Source organism: Saimiri boliviensis, chromosome 13, assembly GCF_048565385.1.
Source record: "Saimiri boliviensis isolate mSaiBol1 chromosome 13, mSaiBol1.pri, whole genome shotgun sequence".
Taxonomy (NCBI): Eukaryota; Metazoa; Chordata; class Mammalia; order Primates; family Cebidae; genus Saimiri; species Saimiri boliviensis.
Window position 1 is genome coordinate 103,935,571 of NC_133461.1, and position 23,334 is coordinate 103,958,904.

At 38.9% G+C, this 23,334-nt stretch overlaps 2 protein-coding genes across 19 annotated transcripts in view; one reads left to right on the forward strand and one right to left on the reverse strand.

The window, feature by feature from the left end:
• The window catches only part of INTS9 (integrator complex subunit 9), a 115,940-nt gene extending 108,586 nt beyond the window's left edge, over positions 1-7,354 (reverse strand). The window contains exon 1 of one of the 2 annotated variants that reach the window (XM_003937220.4): positions 7,087-7,350. In XM_003937220.4, coding sequence (XP_003937269.1) covers positions 7,087-7,095 — 9 coding nt within the window. In that variant the 5' untranslated portion in view covers positions 7,096-7,350. Of the gene's footprint in view, positions 1-7,086 lie in introns of both variants that reach the window. The other variant, XM_074384128.1, reaches the window with a different exon arrangement.
• Positions 7,355-7,582: 228 nt separating this feature from the next.
• Positions 7,583-23,334, forward strand: part of HMBOX1 (homeobox containing 1) — a 167,379-nt gene continuing 151,627 nt past the window's right edge. For 11 of the 17 annotated variants that reach the window (XR_012513306.1, XM_074384137.1, XM_039461137.2 and 8 more), the window contains exon 1: positions 7,583-7,886. The gene's annotated coding sequence lies outside the window, so the exon portion shown is untranslated. The other 6 variants (XM_074384131.1, XM_074384140.1, XM_074384134.1 and 3 more) reach the window with 4 other exon arrangements.

Here is a 23,334-nt window from a genome sequence, read left to right on the forward strand (position 1 = left end):
CACATGATCACCTTGACAGATGAAGAAAAAGCATCTGACAAAAATCTAAGACCCATTTATGATAATAACACTCAACAAACCAGATACAAGGGAATACCCTCAACCTGATAAAGGGCATTTATGAAAAACCTACAGTTCACATCATATTAAGGAGTAAAAACTCAGTATCTTCTTCCTAAGATGGGGAACAAATCAAGGATGCCTGCTTGCACTACCTCTATTTAACACTGTACTGGAGGATCTAGCTAGTATAATCACACAAGAAAAAAGTGAAAACATGGAGAAATTACAAACGAAAACTTATGTCCACACGACCATAATAGCCAAAAAGCAGAAACCATCCAACTGTCCATCACCTGGTGCAGGAATAAACAAAATGCTGAGTATCCATACAGGGGAATATTATTCAGCAAGAAAAAAGAAACAACTGATACATGCTACGACATGAACAAACTTCAGAAACATTATACTAGATGAAAGAAGATGTCTTAGCCGCAAAAAAAACCCCCATATTCAATGAGTTAATTTACATGAAATGACCAGAAAGGGCAAATCTACCAAGAGAGAAATTAAATAGATTCATGGTTGCCTAGGCCTGGAGGTAGCAATGGAGATCTTTTGGAGTGATGGAAATATTATATTATATTTAGAAAGAGACTCTGGTTAAACCATAAATCTGAGAAATGGAAGATGCAAGACATTTTATTATTTACCTCCCCAATCTCTTCATAAACATGAGTGAAGAAAAATTACCCTAAGGCCAAAAAGGGTGTTAGTTTTACAATACCTATTAAAGAATCTCTTTCTTGAACATCATTTGTCTGATTATCTATCGTTGAGAGCTAAAGTTCATTCAATTGTGCTTTCAATAAATTTAAACATTTTACATCTTTAAGGCATTTCCTCCAAATTTATGGTAAATCAAGGGCAATTTAAATGCCTTCTTTTGCTCACAGTAAAGTCCCATCACACAGTTGATTAGTCTTGATCACTGGAGCTACTGCGGTTATAGCAAGAGTCAAGCCATAGTACTTGTATTAGAACAGTCTTCTGGCTTTGCTGATTGACCATAGGTAAGCCAGATTTTCTTTTTCAATTCAACTATTATTACTAAAAGTCTGCCATCAGTGTATCTTTTTTTTTTTTTTGAGACAGGGCCTCACTCTGTCACTTAGGCTAGAGTACAGTGGCACAATCAGCTCATTGTAACCTCAAATCCCTGGGCTCAAGCAAACCTCTCACCTCAGCCTACAGAGTAGCTGGGACTACTGGAAAAAGACGCAGGCCTCATTAATTTTAAATTTAAATTTTTTTTTTTTTTTTTTTGTAGTGACAGGGTCTCACTATGTTGCCTAGGCTGGTCTGGAACTCCTGGGCTCTAGCAATCCTCCTTCTCAGCTTCCTGAAGTGCTGGGATTACAGGTGTAAGTGACTGTGGTTGGCCTGGTGTATTTTTTTTGCTTTGTTAAGCATAAAGGTTTTAATTTTCAGAATAACAACTTTGGACTCCGAAATGCCTAAGAGTAAAATATCCATCTTTATCACAGAGCATTCCTGAGCAAGATACATAACCTAGCCTTATGCCACACACAGGTTTTCAGAATTTGAGGAAATTATGAAAGGAAAAAACCTAACCTATTGAGGTTGTGATAAAATATGACCTTTGAAAAGCTTGAAATGACATTACATCCTAAAGACACAGGAGGGCACTCTTATCAACCAGCAAAGAAAAACACAGAAAAAGACAGTGAAGTCAGGTTGACATTTTAACAATGGTACTGCAATAGTTGAATCAAGCACCGGTAAAACGTTGGAGGCTTGTAATTTATAGCCAGAGATTTCCTGTTCTTCATGTAAAATCTGAGAAGCCAACAGGATTCTACAACCATGTAAATTGGAGGAAGAATCCAAAACTCTCAGATCCAAGGTGAGGAGGATTAACCACGCCCCTTTCTAACGATTTAAACTGACCTTGGGGCAGGATTTGCCCCTTTCAAGCAATCTTCTACATAATCTACAGTTGTACTTGGTGTTTTACTTGCCTTCCACTGGGAGTGGCCTGTGAATTCATTTCTTTGCTCCATCTGTTTACTCAGCAGAAATGGGAAGTTAAAAGTTTCACCCAGTAGAAATGAAACAGCATTTTGAAGAAAGGAGAAAAGACCACTGAAGAATGTATTTCGTGGCCTTCTCAAGTTTTAAAATTTGTAAATACAACTATAGCATATAATTTCCTCTATCGAATTTAATTAGTATAACAATCACTTAAATGACCTTCCTTTAAGACTTTCAACAAGCCAGTCTCTGCAGAGTGCTACGGATTCTGAGGCACTCAGGCCCCTCCCAAAGGATTATCATTAATCTTAAAGTCACATTCAAATTTGTGTCTCAGCAAAATTATAAATAATTCCATGTCATAGGGGTCAAACATATTGGTTAAAAAGGAAAGTGTTAAAATTGTGAATACCAAGGGTATACTGTGGTTAAATAATAAATCTTTGCTGACTGAATAAGCCAGAAGATTCCATCTCAGGTACTATCTGTAGGAAGTACAACACACAGGCTGCATTCTTGAACTGCTTCGGACTATTTTATTCGCTTGATTCTTCATCTGTTTAAGTGACTGGATTCCTGGCCATGATGCTTCAAACTTAATTTCTGTCAATGTGCTCAGAATTTTTTGTTCCATGGTCTTTCGGTAAGGGCCTTTGTCAATTCCAGTTTCTATCCTTAGCTGAACTGGCCATCAGGGTACCCAATTAGGCTCAAACTATACAAATAACAGAACATGCTCTAAAATGTGCTAATTTAAAAGATACATTTCTAATTTTCCTCTGCTTTCTAAAATCATTCTGGTTAATTGAAAATGCCAATGAATTTTCTTCAGTTAAATAAAGCTGCCTGAATACTGCATATTATAAATATAGAAGGCCATTGAAATCCTTTGAGGTGGTATCTAGGAAGGAGATATCCAAGTATTACATTATAATGACATCCATTGTTTTCATGTGGGTGTATGAAAGGCCACCAAGAGGGTGATGTGCAAAGTTAGAGAATTATAAATGGTATCACAGAAGCTAAATTTGGAATATAAAAAAAATAACTTCAATACCAAATTGGTATGCTCTGATATGGGGGTCTTTCACGAAGAAAGTTTCCCAAACTTAAAAAACAACTTTTTTTAGCCAATAACCTCAAAAAAATTTTTTTTGGTCTTTTGTTTTTCAAATAGGGCCTCACTTTGTCACCGAGGCTGGAATACAGTGGTGCCATCATAGCTCACTGCAGCCTTGACGTCCTGGGTGCAAGTTATCCTCCTGCCTCAGCCCTCCAAGTAGCTGGGAACACAAACACCTGCCACCATGCTCAGCAAATTTTTGTCTTTTGTAAAGACAGGTTTTGCCATGTTGCCCAGGCTGGTCTAGTGCTCCTGATTTCAAGCCATCCGCCTGGCTCCGCCTCCCAAAGTGCTGGGATTACAGTCATGAACCACTGCACCTGGCCTGAAGATCTTAATTGAACCACACTGGCATTTAAAGCTAATTTTAAAAATAACCTTAAATACATTTTTAGTATGCACTCTACCTTCTGTTTTTAAGCACTAACGTAGGCATGGTGCAGCGCGCTAGATTTCCCATCCTCACTAAATAACAGGGAGACCTGGGTTTAGATCTTGACTCTATCATTTTTAATCTACGCTAAGTTTGAGCCACTTACTTCACCTCCCTGAAGTTCACATTTTTTGTCTGTAAAATGGGAATACTGTCACCTGAATCAAAGGATTAAACAGGAAACTATATAGCAAATACTTAGTACATTGCCTGGCACACGATAATTGCTTTATAAAAGGTAGCAATCATTACTTTTTTTTACTTCCAATGGTTACTGCTTATTGTAATCCTTTAAACATCACTCTTTAATCTTTTCTCATAGACCTTGATAAGCCTTCATAAATTACTATTATTATTTTTTGAGATGGAGTCTCGCTCTGTTGCCCATGCTGGAATGCGGTGGCGTGGTTTCCGGTCACTGCAAGCTTCACTTCCCAGATTCAAGCAATTCTCCTGCCTAACCTCCCAAGTAGCTGAGATTACAGGCACCTGCCATCACGCCTGGCTAATTTTTTGTATTTTTAGTAGAGAAGGGGTTTCACCATATTGGCCAGGCTGGTCTCCTGACCTCGTGATCCACCTGCCTGGGCCTCCCAAAGTGTTGGGATCACAGGCATGAGCCACTGCACCCATCAGCCTTCAGAAATTATTTACTGAATTACCATTTAGTAGGGTCACTGGTTACTCTATGTGCAGGCTCAGGGAATAGAGTCTACATGAGGGAGGACAGACACAGGCCAATAATTACAAGTGCTACAAATAGGAAGTATACCATCAAGCATATGACAGGGGTACTTACTTCAAGGAAGCCCTGAAGAAGTGTTACTTAAGAGTTCTGAAACATACGAAGAAATCAGCCAGGCAAAAAAGAGTGAGGCAGGCAATGGAACTTATTCAACCAAGTTAAGCCTAAGAAGTTATCCTAAGGGCAAAGAAAGATAATGAGAGGCTTTCATGGAACTCTGCAATTTAAAATAACTTCGGGATGCAGAGGAAAGAATGAATGAAGGTTAAGACTGAATGCAGGGAGACCAGATAAGGGTCTGGTTGAATTTTAAGCGAAAAGAGCCTATTACAGAGACACTATTCTGGTTGGACTGGAGAGAAACAGAACCTATTTAAGAGAGCTTAATTTAGAAAGTAGGATCAGTAAGAGGTGGTCGTAGATTGTGTGTGGGATGGGTCCTCTGGAAAGTCAATCGCAAAAACAAGAAAATAGTAAACAAAATGTATTTTTGTTTCATAATTATAAATTTAAAACACAGCCTGTCACATATTCCTGAAGCAGTACACAAAATTAAAAATTTCAGGCCATGAGAGGACTTATTCTAACCATTTGGGAGGCATGCCACACCAATCTAACTTACTGAGCAACACTGCTTTTGTTATGTTGATGGGAATTCTCAATTACATTTATCTATCAACTACCAAATAAGTTTTTATACATAGTTGCAAAGTAAACAGAGAGTATGAATATCAATAGAATACTTCCTTTTCCTCTGAGACATCTTTGGTTCTTAATGGAAAAAAATAATTTTTCACTTTTTTTTCACTTCTTTCTTTTCCCTGGTTTCGTATTTCTAAATAAATCAGGCAGGAGGATTTTGAGAGCAAAGTATATGTAACGTAGACCCTGGCTTTCCGATCCCCTCACTAATGAGTTGTTATGGGAAAACTAGTTCACACTTCCCTGCTTTCTTAAACCAAACACACCAAATATAATTTGTTCTTTACTGAGAACAGGGTCCGTGTACTAGTTAATAAGGTACCAAGCTCTTAGGCTCCTATAAGCTGACCTCTTTTCATGGACGGCCCTGGCTTACTTATCCTTATCAGTTCAAGAGTCACCTTTCCTGGAAGCTGTCCCCTGACCTCCCCAATCTTCTTTCCTCTCAATTCCCAAAACCCTAAACACACCTCTATTTTACCATGAACACAGCGAATTATAATTTTGGGTCAGGCACAGTGGCTCACGCCTGTAATCCCAGCATTTTGGGCGGCCAAGGCAGGCAGATGGCTTGAGTCCAGGGATTCGAGACCAGCCTGGGCAACTTGATGAAACCCTGTCTCTACAAAAAAATTGGCATGGTGCTGCAGTATGTACCTGTATTCCCAGCTACATGGGGAAACTGAGGCAAAACGATGGCTTCAGCCCAAAAGGTGGAGGTTGCAGTGAGCTGAGATCATGCCACTGCACTCCAGTCTAGGCCACAGAGCCAGACCCTGTCTCTAAATAAATAAATAACAACTTTGGTTTACTTTCCTATCTTCTTCTTAGGTTACATGCTTCTATAGGAAAACTGCTATGACTTCATCCTTCCCCTTATATAAATAGCTTTATATGGAGACAATTTCAGAACTGAATCCAGTTTTAATACTTTGACTTCTCAGAAAACAGCTGGCTTTGCAGAGTACATGTCTTTAGCACAATAATTATCAAGATGACGATAGGTGGGTTGTGTGGTTTGGAAAAGCATATTAAAATAATTATATAAATGGGGGAAAAAAACACCTTTTTTTTTTTTTTTTGAGACGAAGTCTCACTCTGCTGCCAGGCTGAAGTGCAGTGGCACGATCTTTGCTCACTGCAACCTCCGCCTCCCAGGTTCAAGCGATTCTCCTGCCTCAAGTAAAGCCTGACAATAACTTGGCTGCACGAGTACGGGTTTTAAAGGGAGACAGTATTTCACACCTGCTTTTCTACTCTGTGCTATTACTAATTGAATAGAGTTGGAATAAATTAGTTAGACCTGTGCGCACAATGAGTCAAATGGTTCAAATCAAAGGTCTCAAGTCTTCCCATGAGCCAAGTGCTTGAGCTGTGTGATGCTAAGACTTCAGGTATACAGGCACGGTTCATTCAGCCTTGGCTCATGCAGTGCCTACAGCCTTAGAATGAAATACGGTAACACTTCTCTGCCCATCTAAATCTCACGCAGGGTTAAAGACTCAACTTCTCCACACTCTGACCTCGTCCTTCTGAATTTCAAGGGCAGTTAGGAGTCCATATAACAGGATATTTAGTAAGTGATTACGTTCTGCTAAATGTTTTTTACACTCTGCTTATATCCAGCCAAAGTCTCAACAACGGTAGGCAGGCAGGCTACTCAGGTGCCAATCGAGTGCAAAGGGGTTAATAGCCTATTATAACATTCACGTGGGAGCCAGGAAGTCCAAACTTGGTTAACCGAGCCCACAGAGATCATCGGGGAAGGACTGTGACAGAGCCAACGTCTTGTCTGAACATTAGGAATCACCAATGAGTGTAGAAAGACCGCCTGGCGGGGATGGCGGGGACGGGAAGGGGAATTCAACCCTTCTCAACAACAAAAAGCAGCTTTCCTTAGCCCACTCCACTTTTCAGCTCCCTAATTGCCACCCCTCCTGTGCGACGACTCCCTGCCCAACGTAGAAAAAAAGAGGTCCAAAGGATATAGCATCACCTTTGTCCTCTGACCTAGGAGCGAAGACTCACCAGTTTCATAATGGACTTTTGGTGGTTCAATAGCAGTCACTGAACTCCTCAAACCCTGGAAGCGTCTTCCGGTGCAATCTCCGTCACCTGCCCGCCGAGAGCATCGCGGGACTTGCAGTCTTTCATCCTCACGTCTTTTCCAGGGGAATCATGGGAAATGTATTCTGCCAGGCATCATGGGAACTGTGGTCGTCTTTCCTTTTCCTCTCTTTCCTCTCCGAACGCCTCCTTCCGTAAGCTCAAATTCATCCCCGCCGCCACTGCATCCTCCCTCTCCACCCCAGCATGATATCATGTCCCCGTACGGGCCTGGGGCCCATGGTACTCTGGGATGTGTAGTCCTGACGGCTCCGACTCCCCTTTCCCCTCCTCCCACAGAGAAGGCGGATGGGCGCGGGCCTTGCCGGGAGTTGTAGTTCTCTGAGGCCTCTAGGCGCCAGGCTACGCGCTTTTACTCGGGGGACGCAAGAACTACAACTCCCAGGAACGCGCAGCGGCAGCAGGTGGGAGCGGGGCTGTTGATATCAATATGGCGGTTGTCAGCCAGACAAAGACAGTCAGTCTGATGTGATTGAGACAAGGGAGGTTTTCAGGGGGAGACTGGGAGATAGGGGCCTCCCCTCCCCCTTCTCCTCTTCCTGCGCCGGCCTCAACCCCTCCCCAGTCCCCTCCCGACGGGCGCCCCACGCGGAAGACACCCCTCCCCCTTCTGCTTTCCCTCCTCCCTACCTCAGCCATCCGTACTGGGACGTTGGGGAGGGGGCTGTGCCGGGCGGAGAGAACTCAGCGAGGATTCTGAGGTGAGTCGAGCGGTTTGGAAGCCGGACTACCTCAAGTCTCTTTCTTCACTTCTTTCTCTTCACTTAAAACAATTTTTTTTTTTTGGAAGGGGTTTTGGGGAGGAAGTGAGCGGACGCTGGGTTTGGGTCTCGTAAGCGGCCGGCTTGAAAGGAGGGAGGAAGCAGGGGGCTTCCGAGCGGGTGACCCGGACGCGGGCTGTGGGGTGGGGCAGTTCGTGGGGGCCGGTCCTGGAAAGGCGTCGACTGCCCCCCAAGTCTTTCCTCCCGGTTTCCTCCACTATGAGCGGAAGGTTTGAATCCTGGAGGTGGGGTCTCCGGTGTGGAGTTGGGGAAACTGTGAGGTGATTTGCAGGTGTGTGGGTTTGTTTGGGGTAAGTGTGTTGGAAACTGTGTGACGTGTACTTGTGTGCTCTGCTCGCCTTGGAGCGGTGTTTGCAGATGAGAAGTTAGACAGCGCGGACTCGCTCGCTCTGGGCCTGGGCTAAGGGGCGGGCGTGAGGTCTCGGTGCTGGGCGTTTGGGCTGGCGACGTGGTGCGGGGCAGCCGGGCTCAGCAACTCGCTCGGGTCCCGCCGTCCGCTCACACTCCGCCACCCGCCGCCGCCCCCTCCCTGGACGAATCTCCACCCCAAACTCCAGCCACGAGCACTGTAGCGATGGTGTGATGTGGAGATGGGTTTTTTTTTGCACCTTCAAGTCAGTAGATAGGTGGGAAAGGAAAAGTGTTTCTTAATATTTTATTCCGGAACTGTGTTTTGGTGACACGATTGGGGCTACTTTGAAAGGCGTCCTCCACCCACCTTCACCCCGAAACAGTAGGTAGAGGTGTCCTGTCTTCGTGTGAAATAGATGAATAATTGTCGAAGATGCGGGGGGCCTGGGGTGGGAGTAGGGAGTGCTGGGTTGTGGACGCGTCTGTGTGTGTCTACTAAAGGGACAGAATGTCTGTTGTGTATCTTGAGATAGGGCGACTCATTTTCGTAGTGGGAAGAACTGTTGGAAATTATTTGCGGGGCGCGAGGGGGGGTGTGCTGAAAGGCGCTGCTTGTATTTTTCTTCTACTCCACCCTGTTCTGCCTTGCATTTGCCTGAAAGCTGGTGGAATGGAACCGTGAAGAAGCATCGGGTGAGTGAAGGGAAGAATGCAGTTGACATTAAAGATACCACTATGTAAAGTTGAGTGGTATAAAGCAATTACTATTTTTATTTACGCTGAAGCTTAAAAGAAAAAAAAATACACCCATGTGTCATATAGGGTAGAATGATGTGACTACTTCATTTCTCTGGGATCCTGCAGGTATAGAAGCCTTCCCTCTTCCTTCCTTCCCTCCCTCCCTCCCTCCCTCCTTCCTTCCTTCCTTCTTTTAGTCCTTCCTTTCTTTCTTGGCTTAGTACATTTCTCTTTCTGATGAGCATAATACCGCCTGTGCCTTTTTATTTAGTTTGTGCTAATATGGTTGTGCTTTTTGTGGTTTTCCCAGAAAATGCATCATTAAATGCATTTGTTATTTTGCATTTATGCCGCAGGTAATTATCACATCAGGATTGCAGTGCTTTGCATTAAACTTATTTTAAAATTGTTCAACTAAGTTGCTTGATCTAGTTGAATTATGTTTCTAAGTCAGAGTTGGGAAATTTGAATTCTAAATTTTTTTCAAATTTCAAATAGAGTGAAAAAGAAAGTATTGCCACATCTCTTATTTCTCAGTTTTTAATAACGTACTAGGAGAATGTAAGATCACATATTTGTACTTCCTTATAAGTTCTTCAGTAACCCTTTTTATGTGACAGTATTTTTTAGTGTAATGGATTTTTAAAATAAAGAAATTGGCATAATTTCTATTTAGACTGTTGAGAATTGAATATATTCCCCAAACTTACCAATTCTTGAATCTGCCACCTATCATTAGTAAGGGACCTTTACATTTTATGATAACTGAAAACCACATAAATAGACTGTGTATTTTATAACCATTGATTTGAACTTTTTGCTGTTGGTCATTCACACAGATAAGGGGGACTGTAAGAGTGAGGAAGCATGTATATTTCAATTGATCTGACTAGGAAAAAAAAAATGTGGTTTCTGAATCTCAGATGTAGAATATACAATATGTTGATTCAAAACTAAGTCTTTAGTTTGTGATAGACCAGAATTTTCAGAATCATTTGTTTTAAGCTTGTATCTTAACTTGAAACATTACTTTGCAAAAGCTGAAGAAAAATCCTATGTAACTGCTTAATGGAGTGTTTTGTTTTATTTTTCTGAAACATAACAGTCATGGAGTTTTAAAAAAATATTTAATAATTATTATAGAAATAAAAAACCCACATATTTGTTAATATTTGGAATTGGAAAAACATGAGTGTTTTCTCTTCCACCTATCCTTACCTCAAAATTTCTTTTTGTTTTGTCTATGGAAATGCAAAGTTATTTACTGGGAAAAACATTCATTAAACTTTTTTTTCTGGCTACCAGCGGGATGAGAATCATTGCCTGTAAGCCAGATATATTCCTAGCATTCGTTGTGGGTGATTCTGTTGCATTTTAAGCACTGGGCATTAAAATGATGTAAAGCCTTTACTGCAGGTTAAAGCATAAAACATTCTCAGCATGTGGGAGTCATATGGCTTACAAAAAAAGTAGAAAACCAGGGCATTGGTACTTGTCCATCTTAAAATTTCATCCTGTAACTGTGAAAGACACATTTCTTTTAATGGGATTGCTTCTAAAGATGTTGCCTGTATTACGGGAAGTTGAAAATCTAAACTGCTTTTAACTAATCTGTTGCTAGTTCACTGTACTGCATATAGTGAACACTCTTTGTGGTCACAAATATGTATCTAGGAAAGGAGCCCTTAGCTGGATATTGAATGCCTTTAGTGAGGCTTCGTTTTCACTGCTGTATGAACAGATTTCAGTCTTTTAGCTCAAATCCTTTGTTAAAACATGGCTAATAGAAACTTAATAGCTCAGTATTGGTAAGTTACAAAATATGTGACAACAAATCTCTCATTGTTACATCGTTTAAAAAATAGAAGCAACCACCTTATGGTAATTTTTGTAGCAAGTGTTGATTGGAATTGTATTGCTTGTTTCAGAGATATTGAATACGTTAGGATTATTTAGGCTTAATTTATGCATTTTGAGTCTCCTGTATACTATATTCTGTACAACACACATTTAGTGTTTCACATAGCCACCATGTCATTGATTCTGTTCATTTCATTGTAGCTCTTGCTTCTCTTATTTTTGTGTATAGCTCTTTAAAGGAATTATTTATCTTGGGAATTAGGTATTTATGTAGAATGTTGTCATAAGTGAAAGTTGGCATACCACTCAACTTTTTAAATACTTGAACATTTATAGATAAACCAAATAGTGTTCATTGAAAATGTATTGGTTTTGTTTTGTGAACCTGCTTTATTTAGTTTTTTGGCTTCTGGAATTAATTTTGTAGCTCATTTTGCTATTCTTTGGCTAGATTTTTCTTTACTTCTCACTTTAGTAGAACTGTTATTTATTAAAATATTGTGAGTGAAAATCATGGCTTGTCTGGAGGGTCATATGTGTATACCCACACATGCACTCACACATAAAATACCTTTATGTTTATTTATGAAATTGGTGTGTATCTATCAGACATGCCTCCCGTAAGAAAGAATCTGAGCCACAAATAGCAGGAAACCTTGAAGTTTTAAGCTAGAAACCAAAGAGTAACCAGCACATGTTGTCCACATTATAGAAGCTATGGAGATTTTCAGTATCATTCCAAAACATTATTTTAGCAGGTTTTGTCAAAATATACTTCTCTCAGAATGGAATACATCAATATTGAAAATTTTCTCAAAATACTATTAAGAAATACATAGCATGGATTCCTAGGTGCAGCTGTTCTCCTAGATTGCCCGTACTGGATTTAGGTCCCATCATAGGTGCAGAGTAAAGATTTTTCCATGGGATTATTTGATGTAAAACTTTTAGTTACAGTGTTTTCAAACATAATCCAGTGCTTTAGATAATTTGTTTTCCTTGACCTTAGATGATACAAGTTGGAAATTTACTATAACATTGTCTTAGAAACTTTCCAAGAGCATTTAGCTCCTGGAAGGGTCTTGGCTTTAGCATGGTTTTTACCCTCACAGTGGTAATAAGGTTGAAGTTACAGTAAGTATTTCCAGTGGGTATTATAATCTTAATGCAGTATTTGACAGATTCTTAGGCTGTAATGTCTTTTTAACGTTTGCAAAAAAAAAAAGTAACAGTCCGATTTCAGCTTTGAAGTGATCAGTTATTTTATTTTTTACCCTTAAAATGGGTGGCCCTAGACTCCTTCCTGTTAAGTGGTAAAATGATTCTAATCTACCCAAAGAGCACTTAGGTTTTCTTTAAATTTAGAGTTTGGATTGTGAAAAAAATGTTGACGAAATTCCACATACTGAATATATATTCTCTCTGGCTGCTTCTTTATCTTATATCCAGTGATGGTCCACATGCGGCATATTGAAAACATTAGTAGCTCTCATTACTGTATATATATTAAATAGTGTGGGGTTGCCAAGTGGCAGTAACTTTAATTCATATCCAGTCACAATTTTTATAGTGAGAAAGTGAAATGTTGTGGGTACTGCTGAAATGCGGATGATTTAAGACTGATCTCATCTGCTTTAAGCTTTTTATAACGTAGGCCAGGTATGGTGGCTAACACCTGTAATCCCAGCAGTTTGGGGGAGGTGGAGGGGGGCGGATCACCTGAGGTTAGGCGCTCGAGACCAGCCTGGCCAACGTAGCGAAACCTTGTCACTACCAAAAATACAAAAATTAGCCAGATGTGGTGGCAAGCACCTGTAATTCCAGCTACTCCAGAGGCTGAGACAGGAGAATTTCTTGAACCCAGCAGGCGGAGGTTTCAGTGAGTTGAGATTGTGCCACTGTACTCCAGCCTGGGTGACAGAGCGAGACTCAGTCTCAAAAGAAAAATCAAAACAAACAAAAAAAAACCTTTTGATAATATAATAGTATTGTTAAAACATGAAGCTCTTGTCTTGGGTGTAGTCAGTCAAGCCATGAAATTGGATGAAGGTCTCACTCTTGATCCAGTTGTGAGATCAAATTGGTTTCATATTTTGTATATGTTTTTTTTCTACTGCTGTTCTCTTATTTCAGGCCCTCATCATTTCTGGCTTATTACATCAGTCTTTAACTAATCTTGTTTGAAGTTTTTTTCATTAGTCATTTTGTACTCCTGCTTAGAGTATCTTGACAAAACGTGAATTTGTCAACCGTGCTTTGCCTTTAGTGTCTCCTCAGACCTTAGTGGCTCCTCAGACTTTGGTGGCTTCTCAGAATTTCACATAGATAGAGCCTTCAGAGTCATTCTACCTGTATCCAAATCCTGTCTTTGCCAGGTACTACCTCTGTGACTTTGGGAAAATCATTTAAAATGTCTGTACCTCAGCTTCCCCATCTATAGACTGGGGACAAAAATAGTACCTACTTCATAGGATTATTGTGAGCCCTTGAGTGCTGGCAAGTCCTTAGGATGCTTTTGGCATGTTATAGTTTACAGGAAGCTGCAAAAATGGTAGAGAGGAAACTGTACCTTTTACCCAGTTTCCCCTATTGGTTACATCCTACTTAATTTTCATACGATGTTAAAACCAAGAAATTGACATTAGTACAATGTGTGTGTATAGTTCTGTGCCATTTTATCACAGGTGTGTAGATTGCATAACAACCACTAAAATCATGGTACCGAACTGTTATTATAGAGATTGAATGATTCCCCTCTTCTTTATAAGTTCTGTTGTTTTGTCAGTGTAGCTGAGGAGAAAGATACCAATTATTGGATCAGTAATTTCACTCTGTAATATATAGTGTATAATGATGATATAGTATATAATATATATGTTATTTGATATAGTATATAATGATGTTTTGGTCAACAACAGACTGAATATATGACAGTGGTCCCATAAGATTATATCATATTTTAACTGTGCTTATTCAAAATTTAGAAACACAGATACTTTCCAGTGTATTACAGTTGCCTACAGTGTTTAATATAGTAACATGCTGTACAGGTTTGTGGCCTAGGAGCAATAGGCTATACCACCTAGGCTTGTGTAAGTATACTCTATGGTGTTCGCACAACAAAATTGCCTAATGATGCATTTCTCAGAATGTATGTCTGTCATTAAATGTTGCATTGACACATCCTGAAAGTTTTAATGAAAAATTCCAATTAAACTTTGTTTTAAAAGTTTGTGTTTTTAGATGAACCTGACATTGTAAACATACCAATGTTTTTGTTATAAGAATCTAAATATTGGCTAGTTTTTTTAAAATGAGGAATTATAATAGTGATACCCATTAAATTTTTCTAGTAAAAATTAGCAATAACATTGAAATTTTCCACAAATAAAGTATGTAAGATTTATAGGAATTCAAGGCTTACGTGATAATGTGTTTTGCCAGAGGGAACATGTTATAATCTGTGCGAGATAACCAAAATTACAGCTATTTTGCTTTAGTTTGGTTTTGACAGTGTAAATGCAAACTTGTCAGATTAATTGATTGTGAGCATATGTCATAATTTTATTTTGGACTTGTCGCAAGGGAACTAGTTTCAGAGGAAGTTAGTTCAAAGATGATTTTCAGAGAAAGGATCTTTACAGAATAAAAGGGAAGGTTATAGTTACTATTTGTGTTAGGTACAAGTTAAAGGATAGTTACAGGTTAATTACAAGTTAAAGGATAGTTATACTTTGCTGCCCCTTAATCAGCCATATGATTATAAAGAATGTCTAGATGAGGCTGTTAATCCACTATACTACCGTTTATTACAGAAAACAGAAGTCTGCTTTAAACAGGCTAAAAAATATTTTCAAATGTATTAACAAATAAAGGTAGATCATGTGATTTTTGTCTTCTCTGGGTTTGAGACAACTTTTCATTTGTCAACACTGTGATAATTTACATTTTAAAAAAGACCAATTAAAGTTTAATTTGTTTCATTAGCAGGAATATGATAAATATTAATGGTACTTCCTGATAAATACGATTCATATTTGCAGAGCTTTTTGACTACCTGTGATTTCAGTTTCTTCATGGTAGAATGATTCTTTTTCTCCTTGGATTTGTGTGTCTAGCTTTTTATTTGTCTTGGTGTACATTCTAAAAAATAATGCTTTAATTAGGGATCATTTGTCTTCAAGGACAGGCTATTGTAGGGATTCAGCTGTTTTGGGTTGATGAAGAGTAACTAGACCTCGTGTGAATGGGAGAACCGTTAAGAATCTGAGAAGCTAGTCTCTCAAGCTTTCATTCTGCTAATAAATGGTTTCTTGTCTCAGCTTTTCCTTCCATGTCTGCTTCATCTCCATTTCTCACTTCTCCTTTCCAGTTCTGTTTGCCTTGCCCTAGTTTTTCATAGTCTGTGCTTCTCTGAAACTGGTAAGTGGATTTGATTTGCCATGGGGCTGACTTGAACTGTTCTTTGAACTAAAGTTTACCTCTTAGTGGTGACAGGGTGTTTGTTTTAGATCAGTTGGCAAGAGAAATCTGAATGCATTGCATGACCACCATGACTTAGATGTCTATCAGTATCCCATGACCTTGGTGGGAGGTGGGGTGGAAAGCACCTTTTATATAAGGCTGAAGATTTTGGATGCTCTGTATCAGGAGAGTTCTCTTGTTGGAGTTGAACAGGGCACTCAGTTAAACACATCAGATCTAACATTGCATGATGAGGTACTTTGTGGGATACAAAGATGAGTTGCATTTAATCCTTTTCTGCAAGGATCAAAAGTTTGCTGGATAGCAAAAGACTGCTGTAATTTAGCATTGGCTTTTTATTCTAGTCACTCAGGCAAAACAGAAAGATGATAAAGTAGGACTATAAGGACTAGCTAGGGTTAAGGAAGGAGAACAAGAGGTAGCACTGGAGACATGAATTTACCATTTCTACAATTTGGATCACTGACCTACTAAACCATGAAGGTATCTAGAAACCATTGTATCAGGATCCTCATTGCTGCTATCAAAGACTGTCTCTTATTGAATAAAGAAGCTCTTATTCATATCAAGTAGACATTTCTTTTGTCCCATCATTGAGATCTAGAGACATCTTAGAAAAACTAGTTTCATCACTATTCTAGGAACTGGAACATTCTCATAGGCACCGTCTATCTATATAGTGACAGCTGTTCTCTTAGCAAATGTTGTTCATCTCTGACAAGACAATTTGTGCCTTCTTACTTTATAAAGGGGCAATAAGTAGGAATTCAAATAGCTGAGTCTGGAGTAGTGAACATCTTGCTCGTCACAGATCTGGCAACAAAAGAATTGACATATTGGGTCAATCCAGTGTCCGGTCAACACCATATGTGATATTTAACAAAAGCTCCATGATTTCAGGAAAAGGAACTGGAGCTTTTTATTCCTATGTCAGTATTGGCGTTTATGTGGACTTCAGAACTAAAAATTCCAAAGCCAGGTCTCAATTATGTTACCAAACCAGGGCCAAGTCAAAGATAGGCAACTGAGGAACCTAGAAGATTGGAGTCAGATTACAAAGCCATAGGAGATAAATAGTTCAGGAGTCATAGAGTTCTAAGCACCTAGGCTACAACAGAAGGAGGCAGTGATCTCAACTTTTGTGCTGAAGGATTGCCTGGAAAAAGTATTAAAATTTAGTCTCCTTAGGTCTATGCCCAGATTCCTAAGATTTGAGATGGGCCCAGGAACATATACCCTTCATAAGCATATCAAGTAATTCTAATTGGTATAGTCCTTGGAATGCTTGGAAAATGCATAGATGGCATAATATCTACTTAGAAGCTTTGTTCTGTGGATGTCTCAAATTTATCTTTTTATAATTGGGAGTGTTTCTTTCTTGATATGTGCCTGCCTCATATTAAACACTATATCCATCCTCTCTAATTGTTTATGTCAGTAAATTGTGACATGGGATATGTTTTGGGTAAGTATGATTATTTTTCTAGATGTCATACTAACAGTATTATGGCCTAAACATCTAGTTTTTTATGGTTATAGCATCAGCTCATTTTCTTAAACTTTGTGTTTTTATATATGAACTCTTAAAAAGACAATTTTTTAAATTTCCACCTTTTGTCAATAAGTTCTCCTTTATTCTAGTTTTTTGGCTCTATTAGTCAGGGTTTGTTTTTTTTTTTTTTTTTTGACCTTGTATACTTTGGAATATTAGCCATCTCTTGAACCTTTTCCCTCACAAATTAATTTCTCACCTTTTTTAAAGGTGTGAAATAATTCTTTGTGGAGTCTTAATTACTCTTAGAATATTGAGCTGGTCGAAAACGTGAACTTTGGAGCCATAATATGAAGGTGCAAATCCGATCTCCACCACTTAACCCTGTAATTTTGTGGAAACCTCTTTGTGTCTCATCTGTAAGCTGGTCATAAATAAATAATAGTATTTATTCATATACGTAATAGGATTCTTGTGAGTATATGAGGCAACATTTGCAAAGCGTTCAGAGTAGTGGTTGTTCCACCTTATCTTATTATTAGTTGTCCTGTTCTTCTTTTTCCAAGTTAATACTTACTCTCCTCCTTAATCTTTAGAATTCTCATTTGTTGCAAATAATCCCTTTCTGGCTAATTTATTTTTTCTTTGTGTATTTACTTTCTTCTCAGTTTTCTTTTTGTAGCTCTTAGCTGCATTTGATATAAATACGTATTTCCCCTTAAAATTTTTTCTATCCAAATCTTCCTTCCATCATTCTTTTCTCTCGTTAAAATTACCTCTGGTCTCGAAGTTCCTAGACTTAAAGGCTTTACATCTCCCTTTAGTATTTTTTTTTTTTTATACTTCCCTCCCTCTTCCTGTCATCTGATTTGCCAGTGATCTGCTGATTCTTCCACCCCATAACATCTCTTAGATTATTCTCTTGCTTTATCGTCTACAGTTGCTATCCTCATTACTTCTTGTTGAGATGATTGCAGCAGTGAAACTGGTCGTCCTGCTACTTCCCTGCTCTATTCCATGGTGCACAGCACTCTTAGAATAATTTTCATCCAAGTCATTCAAGAGGTTACTATATCTTAGTTCAAATTGTGCTATATGCCAGCTTTTAGTTCCTATGCTTTTTAATAGTTTGCTAACATTTTCTTTCTTCCCTTTTCCACGTCTTATTTTCTTATTTCAGAAGGTGTTTTCTATATTGCATTCAAGTAAATTACCTTTCCTCCTGATATATGTTTTCAGCCTTTGTTTCTTTGTATTTGCTACCCTACCCACTTAATATATTTGTATATCCTTATCTTACCAGTTAAAACTTTATACTTAAAACTCAGTTAAATCCTTCTGTCTGAAGAGACTTGTCCCAGTGAACCTTGACACACTTAGACCAGTCATTTACTCCACATGTAAGCTGTATTTACATACTCAATCATTATTGTAACGTTTTGTATTTACTTGTAAGGTATGTGACATTTTAAATAGTTTTCAGGCTGCACGCGGTAGCTCACGCCTGCAATCCTAGCACTTTGGGAGGCTGAGGTGGGCAGATCACAAGATCAAGAGATCAAGACCATCCTGACCAACATGGTGAAACCCAGTCTCTACTAAAAATACAAAAATTAACTGAGCATGGTGGCGCGTGCCTGTAGTCCCAGTGACTCAGGAGACTGAGGCAGGAGAATCGTTTGAACCTGGGAGATGGAGGTTGCAGTAGCCGAGATCGTGCCACTGCACTCCAGCTTGGTGACAGAGTGAGACTCCGTTTAAAAAAAAAAGTTTCGTTTTCATGTTATATATGTGAATTGGGTTCCTAGTTGAAGTGTAAGATCCTTGAATTTTCTACTGACTTGCCCCTGGTGGTGGGGCAGGGGTGAGGGGACTGCATGTGCCCTCAGAAGATAATGAACCTGAAATTTTTGGTACCCCTGTCACTGGTACCAGCATTCTACAGCAAAAAATATTTGTCAGGAACTCAGACACAGCAATCTAGTATTCAGGGTACTGGATCAGAGAAATGTCATTCTTTCCCATCCCCTTTTCATTTTCATGGTTCATTTCTTAACTCCCACTTATTGAACCAACAGTGAGTCAGATGTAGGCCTTCCCTTTAGGAAGCTCACAGTTTGGTTTTGATAGAATCAGAAAGAGGACTCAACCATGAGACACAGATCTAAGTACTGCACATGAGGTATGCTTGTTTCAGTAATTTCCGTCATCTGAGCTAGCTTACTCAGGTGCCCACTGCTCCACTGGGAGAACATAATGTCTTCTTAGGCATCTCTATGTCTCTGCGTGGTCTTTCCAGTATGGTAGCTTCAGGGTAGCCAGACTTCTCTCACAGTGCCTCAGGGTTCCAGTGGCAGGTGTCCCAAAAAAGAAAGGAAGTCAGGCTTATTGTTTTTTGTGACCTATCCTTGGAAACTTCCACAGCATTCTGCTCTTAAAGGCAGTCATGCAGGCCTGCCCATGTTGAAGAGCAGGGTACAGAGATTCCACCTTTTGATGGGAGGAGTAGCAACATTCTCAAAGAGCCTATGTGATGGAATATTGTTGTGGCAGTTATGGAAAATGCAATGTGCCATACCAAAAGATAAGTAATAATTTGCTTTGCTTTCATGTATTTTACTTTGCATGTACAAGTGTATTCTCTTCTCTACGAGGTGTCATACTACCACTTACATGTTTTTCTTTAACAATATAATGGTGTCAGCACATAAAAGACATACCTCATTTAAAAAAATGAAAACGAAGTATAATTTAACCATTTACCACTAGTTATTTAAACTTTCTTACACACACACACACACACACACACACACACACAGAGAGAGAGAGAGAGAGAGAGAGAGAGAGAGAAAAGCGAAAACAAACAAAAGCCTAAAAGCGTAATCTAGTTTTAGATTTCAGTTGAATTTTGTCTTACCTGAAGTTGGTAGCATTTGTGAGGGGATCAGGGAGGACAGTGACGATGCCACTTGTGACCTTTGAAAGAGAGTAATGCTCTTCACGCTTGATTTTTCAGCCTTGATGAGTAATTTTAGTAGGAGCCTCTTGTTTGGTGTTAGATTGGCCTGTGGTAACCATTGCTGTGAATGGGACTAAGTAGACAAGAGGTAATAAGCTTTCTCCTTGTGCTGCTATTCCAACCATGTGGGAATTGTTTCTTATGTCCATTTTTTTTTTTAAACCTTTGCTGCTTTTTCTTTCTCTCTCTTGCTCCACCCTACTCAGTAGTCCTCTGCTTCTGTCTTGATCTCAGCAAAAGGTATGGATGAAATGGGACTATCATGTGTAAAGATGCCTCATTTGGCACTTGATCAGGGGAAGGATTATTTTTTGTCTTTCTTCCTGTTGTGTATACAAAAGACATCTTAAATGACTTAACTTGAACTAGGAGTTGATCAATTGACTTTAAAAAGTTGGCTGTAGTAAAAAGTATTAAAAACTGATTACTTAAACATTTGACTTTAATCAAAATATATAGACAAACACGCATTTGTTAGTTATTTGGTATAGGGCATTGGTTCTCAACTGGTGATTTTACCCTCCAGGGACATTTCGAAATGTTGGGAGACATTTTTGATTGCCACTGCTTGAGTGGGGGTGCTACTGCCATGTGGTAGGTAATAGAGAAGCCAGGGATGCTGCTAAACATCATTCAAATCACAGGCCAAATCTCCCCCTCCCAACAGAGAATTTCTCTCATCCAAAATGTCAGTAGTACTGGGGTTGAGAAACTCTGATCTAGAGCCAGGGCATTTTCTCTGTGCATGAATCTATGGATTGATACTCTGCATCAGCTTTTCATGCATAAACCATACCCATAATGTATCATTTATGATTTCAAGGTTAAATTTTTTTTTAAATGGAGGGAGATCTTAAAGACATTTATAATCTGTGAGTCACGTCTTAATATTTTATTTGTCCCAAGTCTTTTTTTTTGAAATGGTATTTTGCTTTGTCGCCAGGCTGAGGTGCAGTGGTACGATCTCGGCTCATTATAACCTCTGCCTCCCGGTTTCAAGATATTCTCCTGCTTCAGCCTCCTGAGCAGCTGAGACCACAGGCATACACCACCACACCCAGCCAGTTTTTGTATTTTTAGTAGAGACAAGGATTCACCATGTTGGCCAGGATGGTCTTGATCTCTTGACCTTGTGATCCGCCCACCTTGGCCTCCCAAAGTGCTGGAATTATAGGTGTGAGCCACCGCACCCAACCCATTTCTCCCAAATCTTTTATGGTAGTTTCACTTGTACTCAATTTAATAGCGTTCTTATTTTTTTTTTTTTTTAAGTAAATCATCTTAAATTGTGTCAAACATTTAACCTTTTTTGGGGAGGATTTTTAATAGAAACAACTCTTCACACTCTTATTTTGTTAGTTTAGATAATATAATCAAATTCCACAGTTGCAAGAACAACTTGTATAAACAGTAAGGAAATAAACCAGCTTGCTCTTGATTGGCACATAGTGGAGTGTTTGAAACAGTAGCCTAATAAGCATCCTTGTCAGTTTGTTTTAGAAGGGTAATCTAGAGAGTATTTGTTGATTATGATGATTGGTTAACTGGAGGTTGACCAAGAGCTTCTACATGAGCAATAGGTACTGAAAGATTTTTTTTGTTGTTGTTCAAAAGAATTGTTTTCAAAGTAAGGTCACTGAAAACTTTTACTTAGATAAACAAGCCAAAAGAAAAAAAAAAACATGCGCGTGCGTTCGCACACAAACACAGACACACACACACACACACACACACACACACACACACACACAGAGAGAGAGAGAGAGAGACAGAGAAACAAAAAGCCTAAAAGCATAATATAATTTTAGATTTCATTTGAATTTTGTCTTACCCCAAGTTGGTGGAATTTGTGATGGGATAAGAAAGGACAGTGATGATGCCAGTTGTGGCCTTTGAAAGAGAATAATGTTCTTCGCTGTTGATTTATCAGCCTTGATGAGTAACCTGAGAAATCTTTGGGTATTTGGGATAATCAGGAAGCGCTGTCTATCTAGAAGTGATTCAGTTATTTTCCTGGGTTTCGGTTCCTTTCATGAAATGTATTTAATCATACTTTTGTGTGTGCTTCAAGGGCTGCTACCAGTTGTTGTTATCCTGTTAAACAACTCTATTTTAAGCAGACTAACTCAACATCCATGATGTCCTCTGTATTTCTGGATTACTTTCATATTGGCCTTTACGTACTAAACTCTTGTCAGCCAGTCTCCTGTCCTTTGCCAAAACATTTCTTAAACTTCTTTAAAATACTTAAACTCAGCGTCTTAATTTTCACTAAAGACTTGATTCTAACACATTTCCGGTCTTTGTATTACCAGCACTTTTTTCTCATTTTGGATTATATGCATTTTCAGAATATATGCATAATTTTGGCTACATGAATTTATTCAGGCTGACTCATTGCCTAACAAAAGTGATATTATTTAGAATTTAATCAGAGATTAATCAGAGAGGTTCAGAAACTGGCATTTTGGATACTCTAACGAGTTCTCTGATAACCAACAACCACTGGGAAATCTAACCTGAACAGATTGCTAATCTTCTTGGAGCTAGAGGATTAAAGCTGAATTAGCATAGTCTTGTTAAAGTTGTTAATTATTATTTCTGTAGTTTTGGGGAAAATGTTAGCTCTTCTTTCCTGCACTTGCTGCTTAATGATGGTGGTTTATTTATCCAGAGAAACTTTAAGATTATAGAAGGATGAGAGATTACTTGGAGCAGCATGCCTGAGTTAACTCTTGGTTAATGAGATTTTTAAATATAATCATTCCTTCCTTCCAGGCTTATATTAAAACAAAAATCACTGTATAAAAAGTTATTTTGTGTATTTATGTGGTTATCTTATATTGCATCTATAAAATACTTAGTATTTGAAACATTCTTTAACTTTACATATCCATTTCCTCTCACTTTTCACATGTAATGATGTATGTAGAGATTCTTAGTGAAAGCTTTTTGAAAATGATGGTTTATTATTATTTTTTTTGAGGCAGAGTCTCAATCTGTCACCCAGGTTAGAGTGCAGTGTACAATCTTGGCTCACTACAACCTACACCTCCTGGGTTTAAGTGATTCTCCTGCCTCATCGTCTTGAGTAGCTAGGATTGATTACAGGCACGTGCTACTACACCTGGCTAATTTTTTGTATTTTTGGTAGAGATGGGGTTTCACCATGTTGGACCAGGCTTGTCTTGAACTCCTAACCTCAGGTGATTTGCCGGCCTTGGCCTCCCAAAGTGCTGGGATTACAGGCATGAGCCACCAAACCTGGCCTTGAAAATAATGGTTTTTAGTAGGTTATCAAATTAATAATTCCATACTGATCAAGAAGATAAATTATAAGTCAGTTACAATGTTAGTTATCAAAATTATTGAAAATGTTACCAAAATTATTCGAAAAATAATTAAATAGCTTTATGGCAGGA